The sequence below is a fragment of the Bufo gargarizans genome, chromosome 8 (assembly GCF_014858855.1).
Source record: "Bufo gargarizans isolate SCDJY-AF-19 chromosome 8, ASM1485885v1, whole genome shotgun sequence".
In the NCBI taxonomy this organism is placed as follows: domain Eukaryota; kingdom Metazoa; phylum Chordata; class Amphibia; order Anura; family Bufonidae; genus Bufo; species Bufo gargarizans.
The window spans coordinates 10839992-10857288 of record NC_058087.1 but is presented as its reverse complement, the minus strand read 5'-3'; the positions used below and the strand labels follow the sequence as shown (position 1 = coordinate 10857288).

Genomic DNA, 17297 nt, shown 5'->3' with positions numbered 1-17297 from the left:
GTGACCAGACTTTTCATGTGTAACCTCAGCAGACCATGCAAATACAGATTCCAGGGCACAGAATTAGGAAGTCTGAAGAAAATCAGAACCTGAAAGGCCTGAAATACAGTCCATAATACATTGAGAAGTATGCGGAGGAGTAACCTGATGGTCCTGGTCCGCATGCAAACCCTGATCCGGGGCACTCTATGACATGCTATCTATAGTATTGTGCCCCCTTAGACACTAGGTCTCGGATATCTAAGGGGGCACAATACTCTTAGTTATGCCCCTGTTAGGCCAGTGCAATTTTTTTCACCCGCACTAAATAATACATTTAATTATTCATAGCGTTTCATACAGTTTACCTCAATTGATTGAGTTCCTGGATTTGTATAGTAAAGGTTCCCTGAAATCCAGTCTAAGGCCAGGCCAACAGGCGTGCCCATGATCGCAGATGGGGCAAATGCCGTCCTGTTACTTCCATCTGCCTTCACTCTGTGTATTTCACCCTGGAAAATAAAAAGGAAAGTATAAAGAGTGGTGTTTTTTTTTAATCTAAACAGTGGTCATCACGTCGTGTGAACAGGTCCTAAGACAAGAATATCCCTTTAAAGCATCTTCTACTTACAGATTCTAAAGCATTGCTTTGCCTTTATGATGGACTGAAACCTTTGTTACCTGAGGTCATAACAGGTAAAAGCAAAATCAAAGTAGGGCGAGTAAAGTTTTCTATGTCCCTCAGGAGCGGCCTGGGAACTTAAAGTGGCCCTGAGAAAAATACCAAAAGTGGCCCCGTTTTGAAGTTGGGTCCAAATTGATGGAAGGCAGAGCCAACAATACCATATTGTGGCACAAAACACTGCCAGCAGCACAACATACATCCCCAAAACTTCCACTGGCATGCTGTGAGGAGGGCCCAGGTGGCCCCCTGGGTATCAGCCTACTGGGAAATTTCCCTATAAGGTCTATGGTCAATCCACCCCTGATGTCCCTCCTCTACCAACCCAAACCTTAACTTCCCACGTCCTTAGGATTATACTGTTAGAAAAGGTCAGAGTTCCATTTCATCTCTGTTTCCTCCAAGGCAACTTCACATGTGATTATTGCAGTAGACATGGAATCTACAGAACTTACAGGATTTTCAATCCAGTAGATCATTTCCTCTGAGTCATCAAATTCCACATCATATCCATTACGGATGCCTGCTATTGGTACCATGGCATCGTTGGTCTTTTGCAGGGGGTCAAGAGACATCCCATAAATGATATTATCTCTTACTATGATAAGGAAAGGCTTTTCATCTGTAAAAAAAAGAGAAATATAGAACCATAGGTTAGGTTACAATGCAAGAGTTTGGACAAGCCAGTCAGTATTTCTTTCAGTATTTCCAAGCACCCATATGTATAAATGATGAAGGGGTCTCTATTAGGCTGAATGGTAGAGGTTCCAGGTGTCAGACCACCACCGATCATGTACTGATGACCTAAACTAAAGACAGGCCATCAATTAATATTCCCAGACAACCCCTTTAAGTGCTTTTTATCATCTATTAGAGGCTGATATTTCTGCATTTTTTTCTCAAGGCACCTTGATAATCAATCAGGCATGGCCACTAAATCACTGCGTTACACAAACACTGGTACTAATATTGCTATTCTGCTAGAAGCAAGGAAATTACAGGTTAAGTGAAGTCACTAATTGCAATATCTTTCTAATTAAGTCCAAAGTAATGGCTCATTTCATTGCACTTGTCATTATCATTCCACGTAAGAATATCATTCTAATTAAATATTTTAATGAACATTTACCTGTTCAATGAAGCGTATGGTATTAGACAGCAGGAAAGCCCTGATCGTAACGGGTGTATATACAGTATAATCTATATATATAAAGAAGATAGTATATATGTATGTGTGTATGTTCCGCGATCACTCAAAAACGCAACTATCGATTTCAATGAAACTATACACATCCCTTGCTACCTGGAAAGAAATCTCGTGTGGTGGGTCACAGCTCTCTAGGACGTACCGTTCCTGATATATTCCCAAAAAATCACCTGCATTAGCCAATACAAGCCTGCAAGTCTTTCTCTTCATATCCCAACTGCCATACACACGGTCACATGTACCTTATCAGCCAATAGAAGCTCGCAGGCCCTTAGTCTCCACATACACACAGTTTTACTCCAGGTTTTCATAACAACCCAGCCATTTTTCTTCACTGCTCTAGATCAGCTTTAGGCTACATCTAGAGCAGTCGCTACATGTGTCGCGCGACATTGATGTCGCATGACATTTTGCCTCAACAATTTTTATAATGATAGTCGCAACATGTGACATGCTGCGACTGCGACGCGACAGTCACAGAAAAATCCATCTTGGATGGATTCTTTGCAGCTGTCGTGTCGCAGTCGCAGCATGTCACATTTCGCAGTGCGACACCATAGACTATCATTATAAAATTTGTTGAGGCAAAATGTCATGCGACACATGTCGTTGTGTAGCCCTAGCATTAAAGGGTCAGGGCGCTGTGGAGGTCACTGTTAAAGGGGCGGGAACTGTGGAGGTCACTGTTAAAGAGGCGTTCACTGTGGATGTTATGTTAAGGGGGCGGGCACTGCGGAGGTCACTGTTAAATGGGCGGGAACTGTGGAGGTCACTGTTAAAGAGGCAGGCCATTGTATAGATCACTGTTAAAGGGGTGGACACTGTGGAGGTCACTGTTAAGGGGGCAGGGTCCACTATTAAAGGGGCAACTGCTGTAGAGGTCACTGTTAAGGCAGCAGGGTGCTGTGGAGGTCACTGTTGAGGGGGCGGACCCCTGAGGAGGTCACTGTCAAGGGATTGGGGTGCTGGGAAACTCACTGTTAAAGGGGTGGGCTGCTGTGAAGGTCAAAGTTAAGGGGATGGGCTGCTGTGGAGGTCCCATTTTAAAGTGGCGGGGCACTGTGGGGGGGCAGTGTTAAGGGGTGGGGGACTGTGAAGTTCACTGTTAAAGGGGCAGGGTGCTGTAGAGATCACTGTTATGGGGGATACTGTCGATATCTTTTAACGACACACACAAACATTAAATAAAATAGATAAAATATACCCGTGCAAAGCCGGGTCCTTCTGCTATTGTACTATACATAAAGCATAAAATAAAACATGAAGAAATACTGCCATAGTTAAGGACTACTTGACAACTTGATCTGGACACCCGAAGGTCCCTTTACATGGGACGACAGAGCAGCAGATTGTCGGGAAGGAAGGTTTCCGTCTCGACAACCTGTTGATCACAGGTGGAGGAGACTGCTTAATTTACAATATGGGAAGGAGCGATCACTTTTGCCACTGCTCGTCCCCATACTGATTAGTCATTTGCCGGCAGCAGAGGCTGTTTACTCAGCACGATCTGCTGCCGGCAACAAAGAGATTTGTCTTAAAGGGCATCTGTTAGCAGATTTGTACCTATTGTACTGGCTGACCTGTTACATGTGCACTTGGCAGCTGAAGACATCTGTGTTGGTCCCATGTTCATATGTGTCCTCGTTGCTGAGAAAAATGAAGTTTTAATATATTCAAATTAGCCTCTTGGAGCAACGGGAGCGTTGCCGTTAGACCTAGAGGATCTGCTCTCTCTGCAGCTGCCACACCATCTAAAATTTGATTGACAGGGTCAGGCAGTATAAACATCATCACACCTGGACCTGTCAATCATAAAGAGGTGCCGAGAGACCAAGTATGATGGGACCTCTGACCCTCGCATCTGGTAGATTAAGTGGCTTGTCGGAGTGAGCCCTAAAGAACACGCCAACTTCTATTCTATTGCTGGACGTATACAGAAGGCACATTTCTTATGAACTGGATGTAAAGTGAATAAGTCTATTTTTCCCCTCAAACAGTGAGATTATCATCTAGAATTTGACTTGACATTTCTAGTGGACATTAGTGGACTGTTTTTATTTTATTTATTTTATTAGTATTATGTTTCTCTGGCCCTTTATTATAATGTGATTATGTATGTTTCTGGTTCTTTATCTTAAAGGGATATTCTGGGATTTCTATGGTTTTTAACAGATATCTCACGTACATGCTTTTTTTCTTCAATTTGGACTCGCCTGACTTATTTTCACCATGTAAATAAATAACCCTGTTTACATCCTGTATGTAGCACTTTCTATTGCTGAATCCAACCAAACCCATGATGCACTTCTCTTTCCTCTGCCACACCTCCAGCACCGCCCCTAACAACGCCCAGCTAGTTTATAGCTCCTCCCACCAAGCTAGTTACATGTATACCCCCCCTATCACTGACACGCCCATGGACATTACATCACAGGAAATAAAAATGAGTTTCATGGACATGGCCCAGAACAGGAGATAGGAGAAATAAAGGCAAAAGAAACACATTACAAAATGGCAGCTAACTCCATAAGTGGTTATTTTAAAGGGTGATGATGGAAACTGGAAAACCCCAATTTATTCTATTTATTTTTGCTCAGTGCTTCATTATTGAGGCATCCATTTTATTTTTCGGGTCTGGGCATTGAACTATGTGAAACTTTATCTAACTTTTAATTGTTGTCTTTTTTTTCTTCTATGCAATTTCAGATCTCAGGGTGAACTATATTGCCATGTTGAAATGAAGACAATAGATCAGAATGAGCATACCACAATCTAATCTTTGTGCTGAAAGTTTGTGTTGGCAGACAAAAATAACACTGTCATCAAGGATTAGGCTCCTAATATGTCTCAGAAGAGTGAGCAAAGGTCCTTTTTCTCAATCATTAGCAATAATTAAAAGCTTTCACAATTAAATTAGCAAGTGATACAATCTTTCTGGTAACAGAGTTGGAGCATCAGGTCCTTTGTCCATTCATTGGAGACTTTGATCGCTCATAGATGTTAAAAATGTCTGTTCTGCAAAATATTTCTTAAGGATATTGATATATAAATGGAACTGGGAACTTGAGAGAGCGCTAGGCCTCAGGACTGGGACCAGCACTGGGCTGTCACACTATGTCAGATGCTCGGTCATCACCCAGGTGAGCTCTGCTTACATCGCCAGGCAGAGGTCCACTGCTGGGTCCATATAGTCTGTGGATCATTGAGGAGCCTCAGCGACCGGACACTTGTTGTACACTCATGCAGTTTGTACTAAATGGCTCAAATGGTGCAACCCCTTCCTCACGGAGAACCTTTCCGTTTTTTTCTACCTTCCCGGAGCCATAACTGTTATTTTTCCATTCACATAGATGTATGATGGGGTTTTTTTTGGGGGGGGTTTGTTTTTTGTGGGACAAATTGTACTTTCTAATGGCACCATTTATTATTGCATATGATGTAGTGGGAAGCTGAAAAAAAATTGCAAATGGGGTGGAGTTGGGAAAAAAACTAAATTCCGCCACAAAGCGTTCCCTGTAAAACTGACCCATTAACTTAATTCAGTACGATTACAGCGATACCACATTTTTGAACTTAGAAAGAAACTTTAGTAAAAATATTTTTTCTTTGCATCTCCGTAACTGGCCTCCATAACTTTTTAATATTTAGGTCTACAATGCTGTGTGGGAGCTCATGCATTGCAGGGTGATCTGTCGTTTTTATAAATATTATTTTGGAGTGTGTAAGACTTTTTGATCACTTTTTATTTTATTTTATTGTTTGAAAGGTGAAGTTATGAAAAAACTGCAAATTGGCCATTTTGATTATTTTTTTATAGCTTTTACCGTACGGGATAAATATTTTTAGATTTTAATAGTTTGAGCATTTTGGAACATCAACGATCTTTATTTTATGTTGTTTATTTCTTTTTAAAACTTTTTTCACTTTTTTACACTCTTTAAGTCCCCCTAGGGGACTTTACATGCAGTCCTCTAATCTCTTCTCCCGTAGGATGCAATAATGTAACATTGCAGGCTATAGGAGATTCACTGCGCGCTATTATTCGATGCCACAGGCAGGGGCCTGATGCTAACTTCACTATGGCAGGCTTCAGCGCCCCTTCAGAAGGCACGAGGCTGCCTTAGCAACCAAACAGCTTCCTCAGTCTTGGGACAGGGGAGCCATTCTGTCCCCGGGGAAGCAGTTCTCCAGGGAAGACTGCTCAGGTGTCATGGTTGCAAGTGGCATCTGAAGGGACTGTGCCTCCAGGTGTCTGCTATGTAAAAGAGCAGGCACCCAGTGCCTATGGTGCCAGCTCAGCTCCTGAGTGGGGTGCTATCTTTAAACCAGCTGGTAATGAACAGGTCATGCATTTATTTCTCACTGAAATAAATAACAGAAGATATAGAAATATCCTACAGGAAGTTCTCTTACTAACATGTCATAAAACACTTGTATATAAAAATTACTTTAAAGGGGTATTCCCTTAAAGGCAGAGAAGCTATTAAAATCATTTAAAATTAAAAGTTATACTTACCATTCTGAACCCCCTCTGCTCCAATACTGCCGATCCGTTCCTCCCCACCACTGCAGCCATGGCATTATGTCTTTTACTGCAGCGATGGTGTGCCAGTATACCGCACATAACCCCTGCTTTCAATCACTGGCCTCAGTGGTGCACTGCACAAAACAGCCGAGGCCAGTAAATAACTGCAGCAGTCATAAAACAAAGCCCAGCAGGGAGGTGCTAGAACCTATGAGGTCCATAATGGTTAGTATTTTCTTTAACTATTGTAATAGCTCCCCTGAATTTCACAAAATACATTTTTATTCTGCCAACCTCATTAAACTAATGCCAAAAGTATATGATAGGTGGTGGTTTGACCTCTACAAATCGTGAGTATGAAGGGGCAGGAGTGTCCATTCAAGGCCATGCTCTCTTCACAGAATTTCCCTACACAACAGCAGCCCAGACCGGTCACCCGCCTGGCAGGGTAGCTGTAACACAGTGCCAATCTAATCAAATCCACTGTGCTGTAGTTCCTTGCTCAATGGAGTGACCAGGACCACTGCATCCCCTTCTTTTTCAAGACCGCCAAGGGTCCAAAAGGTCAGACCCTTACTGATCATTAAGTGATGGCTATATTTCATCTCTTGATGAGTCAGAAATGCCTCTTTCAATAATTCTCAGAATAGAAAGCTTCATCAAAATTTTCCAAAAGAAAATCAACGGATCCTGGAAAAAGTAACAATGCATATAAATATATAAATTGAAGACTATTCTATATTTATATCAAATTTCATTATCACCCACTGTATAAGCTTAGAAAAGCTTAAGAGTACCTTTTCCTGATTTCTTCAGCTTAGCTGAATTGACAAAAAAGATGAATAACCTAACCCTTGCCCCAACATTTTCCCTCTACAAAGGACCTACATGCTCACTGTTGACAGCTGGACAGATTTTATCGGCAACAGGACAAGACATTATTGTTCTGAGTGGTTCAAACATTACATTTTAAGAACTTTTGAAGTCTTGAGAACAAATTTAGATGTTAGCACATAAAGCGGGTGACATTTTATGTGGCTATTGGGTTCTCTCTCTTATTATCTTACCAATTAATAAAAAAAATACAACATCTCACAATATGATTACAAAGGAATATGCATAAGAAAGAAATATTACCCTACCCACCGTAATCATCTGTTTAAAAAATTACACAGTGTACAAAGCCTTCTGCTTCAGCTCTGCCAGAACCCCCACCTATCTGTTTATGATCTATCCTCAGGATAGGTCATCAATATCTGCAGCCCAGACAATTTCTTTCATATTTTTCCTTTTTTAAACATTCAGAATTAGCGGGTTTTCTTCCAATACAGTTTCTAACCAACCTTTCATTATGTCACCTAGCCCTATCGATCGGAGATGTGTTGGATCACAAATGATCTCAATGATTAAATCCACCAGGTCCGAACAAAAAATTCTTCCCAACATTTGACCACTAACAATCCCGTTGCAACGTGGACAGGAAACACATTATAGGGGATAACAAGATTTTATTTGGCTGATATTGGAACAATTTTTGCTACAGAGGGAGATCCTCATATTTAAACACCTAGAGTAAATCCAAAGTTGTAAGCTTAGTCTTAAAGTGGCCATACACATCAGATAGAAGTAGGCTGATGATTGAACAACCATTTTGTAGACACCGCCATAGAATTGGTAGTTCTCATTGGCCTTTCTAGTCTTTCAAACTGGCCATACATGTTCAATGAAACTGGGAAATAGGACAAGCGAACTTTCTAAAAACGTTCTTTTCAAGAAGGAATTCCATCCATGAACAATATTTCTTTAAAATTATCTTTCATACAACTATCAGCCAAAAATTTCAAACATCGGGTTACTTTTTTAGACGATAATGGTCTGTTACCGGTCAGTGAAAACAATGGTTCATTGTTAAATTTCACCCGACAAATGATCGTCTTCGTTGAAATCATCCATTTTGATTAACTTTAGATTAATGTGTGTGGCCACCTCTAATAATTACTAAAAGTGCTCCTGTGCACTCTATATTTCACTGTTGGCCACCCCTAAGGCCATGGTCTTCAGGCTCTATGGATCTGTAATTTTGTCTCACAAACAGAACAGATACTGAAGGAACCCAGACTCAGACACTGATGTAACATTCAATTTTTGATGCATGCACATGATTGCATTCTGACTCTTTCTCTGTTATATGAATTCAAATACTGCACCTAAAGAGGACTATGGGGCCATACTGAACCTTCGTATGACTCCAAGAGAAAAAAATGTGAGTCACTCCATGGCATGCCTTATTACAGAGGTAAATGTAGTGCTTACAATTTCTGCTGTACCATCTATTGTGTATGATGGTGGTGTCTCAACTCTCCCTTGATGAAAAATGTCAGAGGAAAGGAGGGTTGGACATGTTGGATTTCAACAAGCCAGATTTATTCTCAAAGGAGATAGGATCACTGCCAATGGTGTCTCTCCCTATTGAAAACACATCCATGATCGACTAAACCAAACATGCAGGCTTATGAGGAATAGATGTTGCTGGAATGAGCGTTCTATCTAAAGTGTTTAGTCAGCTCAAGAAGGAAAACGTGGACACTGTAAGGCAAGCGTGTTGTCTACTCTCAAAACTGCAGGTGAACAGATCACTGTCTCCCAAAAGGTACAAACAAGCTCATCCCTATCTGCTGGGATAATTCTGATCATCTGATCCCAACCTAACCTCTCCCTAAGGGCTTGTACATGACAAATTGTGGACCCGCAAAACATGCACACCGGCCGCGTACATTCCGAAAATCCGGCCCTGTGTAGAATTGTCCTATCCTTGTCCGTAATACGGTACAAGAAAAGGACATGTTCTATATTTTTGCAGGTGCAATGGAACGAACATACGGATGCGGACAACATGGTGTGCTAATCCAGACAGTTTTGAGCACATTAAAGTTGTCTAAATTCAAAAGCAAGTAAATTAAAAAACGTCATAACAGCTTCTTATTACCTCGCTGGCAGTTTACTAAATCAGCCATTAAGGTCCAACCTGACGGACAGACACAAGAATAAAATTTTGGAGAACTTGAAGACAGCAAGCAAAGATGGCTGCACGGGTTTGATGCACATGGATTAAGCCCTGTGGAAACAAATAATAAAACTATAAGCATCTAGATTATTAAATAGATTCATTCTGATTAAATAACCGTACTTATACCATTAACAACTTGAATCAAACTGCTAATATATTAAAAAAATAGCTGAATCAGTAGCCGGAAGACATAAATTTCAGAGTCTTTACCTCCAGGCTGTTTTACAGGATGAACGGCCGAGAGCCCCATCGGTTGGTGAATATTATAGATCATAACAGTCTGGTTTCCGCCATGCCACTTGTTGGCTCGTAAAACCCGATTAGTGTATCGGTCACTCCAATAAATGTAATCTTCAAAAATGGTAATAGCATGTGGATGTTGTAGCACCTGGAAGAAGGCAGATATCGGTATAAATCAAATCTATATGACATAATGTTATATAGGAGAAATTTATCATGAGGGAAATATTTGAAGTCAGTTTTGCTTGAGTTTGCGTTGGAGTGCTTTATGTCACATTTATCATATGTCTCACGTTGTTTCATAAATTTGTCTTATCCTTAAACCTAACACTTTTGTCTAGAAAAGCTACCCCGGTTTTCCTACTCCATCCTCCTACTGGAGTGAGACTGCAACTTTTTTGCGACTTTAAAAAAAAGTATTTGTGATAAATCTAGAGTGAAAATCATTCAACATAGATAACTGCATCCACCTTCCCACCCATATTTAGAAACAGAAGTGATTGGTGGAAAAATGCCAAAAGTCTTAAAATGTTCAGCCCGAAAAGTCGCAACTTTTTGAAGGCAGAATTCTGGAGTTAAGGGCGTGATAAATTAGGGCCTTTATGTTTTTTTTGTTTTTGGTTTGGGATGAGGCCACTAGCGTTGCTTATCTGTACAGGTGATTAATCTGTCATTATGTCAACAGGAATGTACAAGAATGTAAACCCTAGGAGCCATACAGTTAATTTAACCAGACATTCACATTAGATGTACAGTTTGTTGACCAAACCTACCGATTTCAGAAGGACTAACTGACCATCTAAGTGTATGGGGTCCCCTGACTCTCCCTTGACACCAGATGTTGGGCGATTTAAAGGGGCATTCCCATCTGAGACTATGGGGGCATATCGCTAGGATAGGTCCCCATTGTCTATATAAAAAACCGGCGCGGGGAAGGTGATGGCAGAGGACTCCGTCCACCACCAAGCTCTCTGCCCTTAGAAGTGTATGGGATCGCTCGGTTATTTTTGGCAGCCCCATAGAAATGAATGGAGGGCGGCTGCACATGCGCAGGGTGCCCTCCACCACTTTCAGGGCTCCATTCTCGGTGTAGGTGCGGGTCCCAGAGGTGGGACCCACACCTATCAGACAATGTGGAGATATCCTAGCAATATGCCCCCAGTGTCTGAGATGGAAATACCCCTTTAAGGATCAGGCATGTCGGATTTCAACTATCTGACCCCTAAGTAGAAATTGCACCACACAAGGGCAGCCAGCTCTCCATTCAACGCAATGAGACTGACAGAAATAACACTCGGCTATTTTTGGGACTACCACAGAGGTGAACAGAGGGTAGCTGTTCACTTAGGGGGCCCCATTCTGGAGACAGGAGTGGGTTCTAGAGGTGAGACCCACACCTAATGACACTGATGACATATCCTAGTGATGACCCAGATGGGTCAACCCCCGTTATGTTTTCAACATAAACTTCAGATTACAATTACCACTGAAAAAATAGACAACACGATAGACCAAAGCAACATTCAGAGAGAACGTGACCGCCAACCCTTATCTCATGTCTGTGTCCAGCTACACTCACCAAATCACTGGCCAAGGCCTGCCTTCTGTTATTTCCATTGTAATCGCAGTAGTCAATGTAGTCAAGATAGGCATCTGCAAAGTACAGGCGCTTAGTAGGATAATCAATAGTTAGTCCATTGGGCCAATAAATCTTCTCTGAAATGATAACTGTTCTTAAGGTTCCCATCCATACTGGACCTTTCTATTCTAGGACTTCTTCCCCAGTCCGTCCAAAACATTAGCCGGGCACTGGAAAAAAAAAAGAAAATCAGGGTTACATTTGCATAATTATGCATAAAATCTCACATTTTGACCCATAATGAAAGGGAGGGAAATTATATTCTTTCATTTGCATCATTGTCTTCACACATCTTGTTACATTATATATATCAGGAACAGTTTCATCATTTGTACTGTATACTTCAGATGGCAAAATAAACTGCTCTTCAATGATCAAAATATGTATTTAGTAGTAATTGGGGGCTAAATAAATAAAATTGTCACAAAATAAAAATATGAAGTACAATGTAGGCATCAACAATATCCATGGTTTACAGTTTTGTGAACCGTCTTCCAGGAGGCTTTTTATTCAGGGGTGGATTTTATTTAATTGGGGATTGTGTGAGGACCCAGAGCATTACAGAAGCAACAAGACAAAAAGAAGGGTCTGAAGAACCACAAAAACACTGCCACTCTGCAAGAATAAAATAAAAAAATGATATACTATCACGGATCCTAACATTGTTGCAAAGGCTGCAGTGATGCTGAGCACATAGCGACGTCATGTCACCTGGCCATGTTGAACAATGGATGTAGGACATGGACGACATGTTTACTGAAGTGGATTTTCGTAATAGGAATTCAACCTTCAATGGCAGCTATTGGACATCTGATGTCCGTATAAATACAATGTCACTGCAACCAATTTGGTGTGCTGTACCGACAATGGGGAGCACTGATTTTTGACAGAAAGACCTCTTATATAGAATGTGTCAGGGTCTGTTCAGTGAAAACTGGTGGTTTAATCACTTTTGTCTGCTACTTTGATTAGTTTCAGTTTTATCCATCCGGTTAGCATCCGTTTTCCAAACACGAAGAAAAAACAGAAGAATAACACTCAACATCTCCAAGCAACCATCAGTGAAAAACGCATTGCACCTGGGTGCCGTCTGTTTTTTATGCATCCCCATTCATTTCTATGGGTCAAGATTTGTGAAAAACTGAAATATAGAAAAACGATGTTCATGGACATATACCCATTGAAATGAATAGGTCAGGATTCAGTCCAGACGCTGTCTGTTTGCAATCCTGTCGGAAAATTTGCTCACGTGAAATTAGCAAAGGGTACGGCCATACATAGCAAACTCCCCGCCAAATAATGTGGATTTTGCTGTAGAAATGCACTTCAAAGGATGAAATCTGCAACACAAATTGACGTGCTCCACAAGGTACGGGTGGCATTTCTGAATATCATATTCACTTCACTGCTTCTGTAAATGGTGGGGACTTTCAGCACGCAGTTCTGCTATGGAAAATCTGCAGCGTTGGAGTGGCTGTACTCTAAAAAGATTGCTGTAGAAACTTGAAAATCCCTTTTAAAGGAAAACTGAGCATGAAAAATGTAATAAGGGTACTTTCACAGTAGCGCTTTTCTTTTCCGTCACAGAGTTCCGTAATAGGGGCTCAATACTGGAAAAGAACTGATCAGTTTTATCCCATGCATTCTGAATGGAGAGAAATCTGTTCAGGATGCATCAGGATGTAATCAGTTCAGTCACTAAACTGCGTTTTGGACAGCATGCTGCGGTATTATCTCCGTCCAAAATTCCGGATCAGTTGCCAGAATGCCATTTGCATTAAAAATACTGCAATGCCAGATCCGTCCTTCCGATCTGCGCATGCACAGACCGGTAAAAATGTGAAAAATATATATAACGGATCCGTTTCTCCAGATGACATCTGGAGAGACTGATCCGTTCTTGCAATGCATTTGTAAGACTAATCCGCATCCGGATCCATCTACAACTGCTGTCTGTTTGCATGCTTGCCGGATCACTCTGCCGCAAGTATGAAAGTACCCCTAAATGAAGTAAAATAATATTTTTCCTTAATTAAAAACCCTTTGTCACTTTTCTCCATTCCCAAAGCTATTATAAAAATGCAATTATTCTTACTCTGTTCTAGGATCCAACACAAGTCCTCGAGGATTTGTCACGTTCTCACTGATGAGGACAGCCCTATGTGTCCCATCGAGTCGAGAGACTTCGATTGTCTCCAAAATATAGTCAGTCCAGTAAAGATTTCGTCCTACCCAGTCCACAGCAAGGCTTTCCGTTACGGTGACACCACTGTCAAAAATCTGTAAAAATAACAGCATGGTCACGCTTTTTTTTAGGTTTTTGGAGTGGTCAGAACAATCAGCTCAAAGGCTTAAACTGATCTGGATAGCAAGCATAGATACTATATAAGGATTTTGAACAGGCAATCCAATAGTTAGGGCTGTATTAGACCTGCAAATAGTCAGATCATCACTAACAGGCGTTCGTAGGAATGCTCGTGAGTGATTATCTGTCTGTAAAAGCGCTGCCGATTACCCGATGAATGAACAAACGCTCATTCATTGGGCAATAGCATTTTTTATACATGCTAAAAAATCATTGCCAGCGTCAGATCGTGCCGCCTAGTCATGTTCTGCTGCCGACAACCAATGATTCTGTATGAGGACGAGCAATGGCATTAGTGATCGCTCATCCCCATACCGTGGAGGAGATCGCTGCATGTAATAGCAAAAGTTTGTTGGGAAGGAACGCTTCCTTCCCAACAATCGTCAGCCTCATCTGCTGGCCTAATACAGGCCTTATGTCTGATAACAGCAATGATCTGAACTGATAATCCATCAACATGAAGGCCATATGGATTAGGCTGGTCATAAACATCAGATACATGTCAGTGAAACTATTTCAGCAGGACTCCTTTACCATCTAACTTGTATGAAACCTAAGGGTCAGGAGCGTAACTATAGGGGAAGCAGCTGCTTTAGGGGGCCCAATCCCACAAGGGGCCCCCTCAGTAGGAAGACTAAAAGATGATATTGTCAGGGCCCCCTCAACAGTAGCATACAATGACATTACATACAGTGACACTGTAGGAAATGAATGGAGCGACTACCAGGCCTCGTCTGAAAGCTCAGTCTTGACTAGCCACAGCAGTTGGGGCTGTACGTGAGTTGGGGTTTTGCGAAGAAGTTGCTTGGGGGCCCCATTCAAAAATTTGCTGTTGTAGTTACGCCACTGCTAAGGGTGGATTTGACATTCCTGAGGACCCCAAAAAAGTTATGTCTGGGGGCTTCAGCCCCATTTCCCCAATACGCCATGCCCCATAACACCTCTAACCTCTGCCCCAACAGCCAGCTAAGCCCCACTCTCAGCTTAGCAGAGCATCCTAGGCACGTCTGCTACTGCTTTACAGATAGGAAGGGCCTCTCTGGGCCCAAGTTCATGTGAAGCGGCTATACAGCCGGTATGTTAGCCCTTTTAGGGATTTCTTTTTTCAACCAATAGCTACTGCTTGGTTTGTGGTTGTGGTACAGTCCACCCCTCGATGATAGCCTCCCACCTCTGCACCAATGGGATGTGTTGGGGGAGATAAGTATCAGGCAATTGTATATGAACTGCTTGATCCTTTTGGAAGATGAACCGTTGTCAATGGCTTTCTCGCCTCTTCTCAATCACAACCGACGCAGGCTTGGACAAGGCAAGAAAACGTGTACAGGGAGATAGGGAGAGATATCTGTCGGCCAAATGAGCAGTTGACAGATACGTTATCGCATCATGGGACCACTATCTCATGTGTATGGCCAGCCCTCAATGGTGGGATCTCCACCTACGAGACATTTATAACCTATCCACTGAGAGATCCAATGGTAACAATTGATCATGGGTCTCCAATATTGTATAAGATACAGTATAAACATTAGATACTATAGGGTCATACAAGCTCAGTATTGAGAAGGCAGCCCAAACATAGCTGCACTACCTATAACCTAACATATTGCAAAACTTTACAAGACGGTTTAGAAAATGTAGATAATCATAACCATATAAATCCCCCTGCCATAGATATGTATGTTACAAAATCCCCCTGGGGCACTTTTTAAACTTTTGAAACTTACAATTTTCCTGTCTGTCCCATTGGTATAAGCAGTCCATATTTTATCCTGCGTCGTGTCAGACCAGAAAATTCGATCAGTGACAGAATCAAAATCCACGGCCACTATATTGCGTCCATCCCTTATCACTGAGTAAATGTTGTGAGCCTGTGTGCTGATATTGTCTGCGACAATCTGGTTACGACTTGCCACCAACAGCAGCAGATTGCCAAACTCTGAAAAACATGGACGGTGAAAAATAAGGACAATTCAACCACAAACTTATGACCTACAGAAGAAAACCAGAATAATCTGAATAGTACATACATAACAATGGAAGCTAGTGATGTATCGTATTTGTAATTCCACCCAAGATGTCTGCAGGTAACCTACCGGAGGCTTTACAAGTTCTTCCATTGGGTTCTAAAATATAACCCTCATCACAGTCACATCTGAAGGAGCCACGCTCATTATTACAGCTTTGACTGCAAATCCCAGGAATTAGACACTCATTGATATCGTCACAGGTTTTAGAGTCATTCAACAGCTGGTATCCAACTGGACAGGTGCACTGGGCTCCAAAAGGTCCTTGAATACATCCATGAGTGCAACCACCATTACTGTCAGTGCAGCTCTCCTGATCTGTATATACAAGGCAAGAGTATTAAAACCTTAGACAGACATACAGTGTATTAGGGATTTTAAACAGTAATACTGCATTCCTACTTCCCTGTATCTGCCCCCTTCTAAAATTAGCCATACACTTGCCGAAAATAGCTGAGCATCCTCACTTGGCTATTTTCTGAACTCCCATAGAAGTAAATGGAGAGAGCCACACCATTCGGTCGGGTTGCAATGTGTGGCTCCATCCTTGAGACGGGCGCAAGTATACCCAGAGGTGGGACCCACAGCTATCGGCCACTTATGGCATATCCTGTTTAGGCCATACATATTCATATGAGAATAACCCTTTAAGTCAGCAAGTACTAGAGGGCAGATGGAAGAGACTAGGACTGCAGAATAAGACTAAACGGTATACGCATAGGAGCTGTAGAAATAAAATGGGAGAGCATTTTCCAAAGACTACTCACAAAGTTGCATTATTTTCTTTCCTAACTGAATTAAAGCAATTAAACGTGGCTTGCAAAACTTTAAAAACCCCTTAAAACATAACCCTCAGCATTTATTAGAAGCAATTTCCACTCCAATGGTAAAATAGTTGTCATAGCAAATTTGAATATAGAACATGGGCAAACGTTTTTATTTGGTTCTTTACTTTTTTTATTTATAGAGGTTGCCAATTGCCATATCTGCAAAAAGTGGCAACGGGAAGTGAATAAGAAACTATCAGATATCAGATACATAATGTCATGTAAAAGTAACACAAAAGTGACAATTTACAATGAAGCTAAAGCAAAGGGGACAAACAGTCTGTTGTAACTTCCTGTTGTACTTTTTGCAAAAGCAGAAAAAGGCCAGTAGAGAAGTTTTATTCTGTAATTACTTTCTAGGAGGCAAGCAAGCATTGGAAAGCCACATATGGCCCAGAGTCTGCCAGCAGAACAGCCCTGGAGTACCATCTGTTATCCATAGTATACGGTAACAAGTCAGCTACTTTCATGCAAAAGAATACACCAGCACTTATACATACAGTACTGTGCAAAAGATTTAGAGAGGCGTGGGGAAATGCTGCAAAGTAAGAATTAAAAAAATGGAAATATTAATAAAAAATTGTTATCAATTAACAGAGAGCAAATTGAATGAACAAAAAGGAAATTGTCACGGGTAATGGGGAAGGGGAAAACACAAGGTATACACAAATGAAATAGACAACAGTCTAGGCCTCAAAAGCTAAGGAAGAGGGATGGTGACTTCCTAGCAATCCCTAGG

At 41.5% G+C, this 17297-nt stretch overlaps 1 protein-coding gene across 1 annotated transcript in view; it reads right to left on the bottom strand.

The window, feature by feature from the left end:
- The window catches only part of LRP2 (LDL receptor related protein 2), a 199620-nt gene that overhangs the window by 73410 nt on the left and 108913 nt on the right, over positions 1–17297 (bottom strand). The window contains 9 exon segments of the mRNA XM_044302728.1: positions 348–491; positions 1117–1283; positions 9380–9508; positions 9671–9848; positions 11280–11444; positions 11446–11509; positions 13435–13619; positions 15432–15643; positions 15801–16049. Of these exon segments, the coding sequence (XP_044158663.1) occupies positions 348–491; positions 1117–1283; positions 9380–9508; positions 9671–9848; positions 11280–11444; positions 11446–11509; positions 13435–13619; positions 15432–15643; positions 15801–16049 (1493 nt within the window).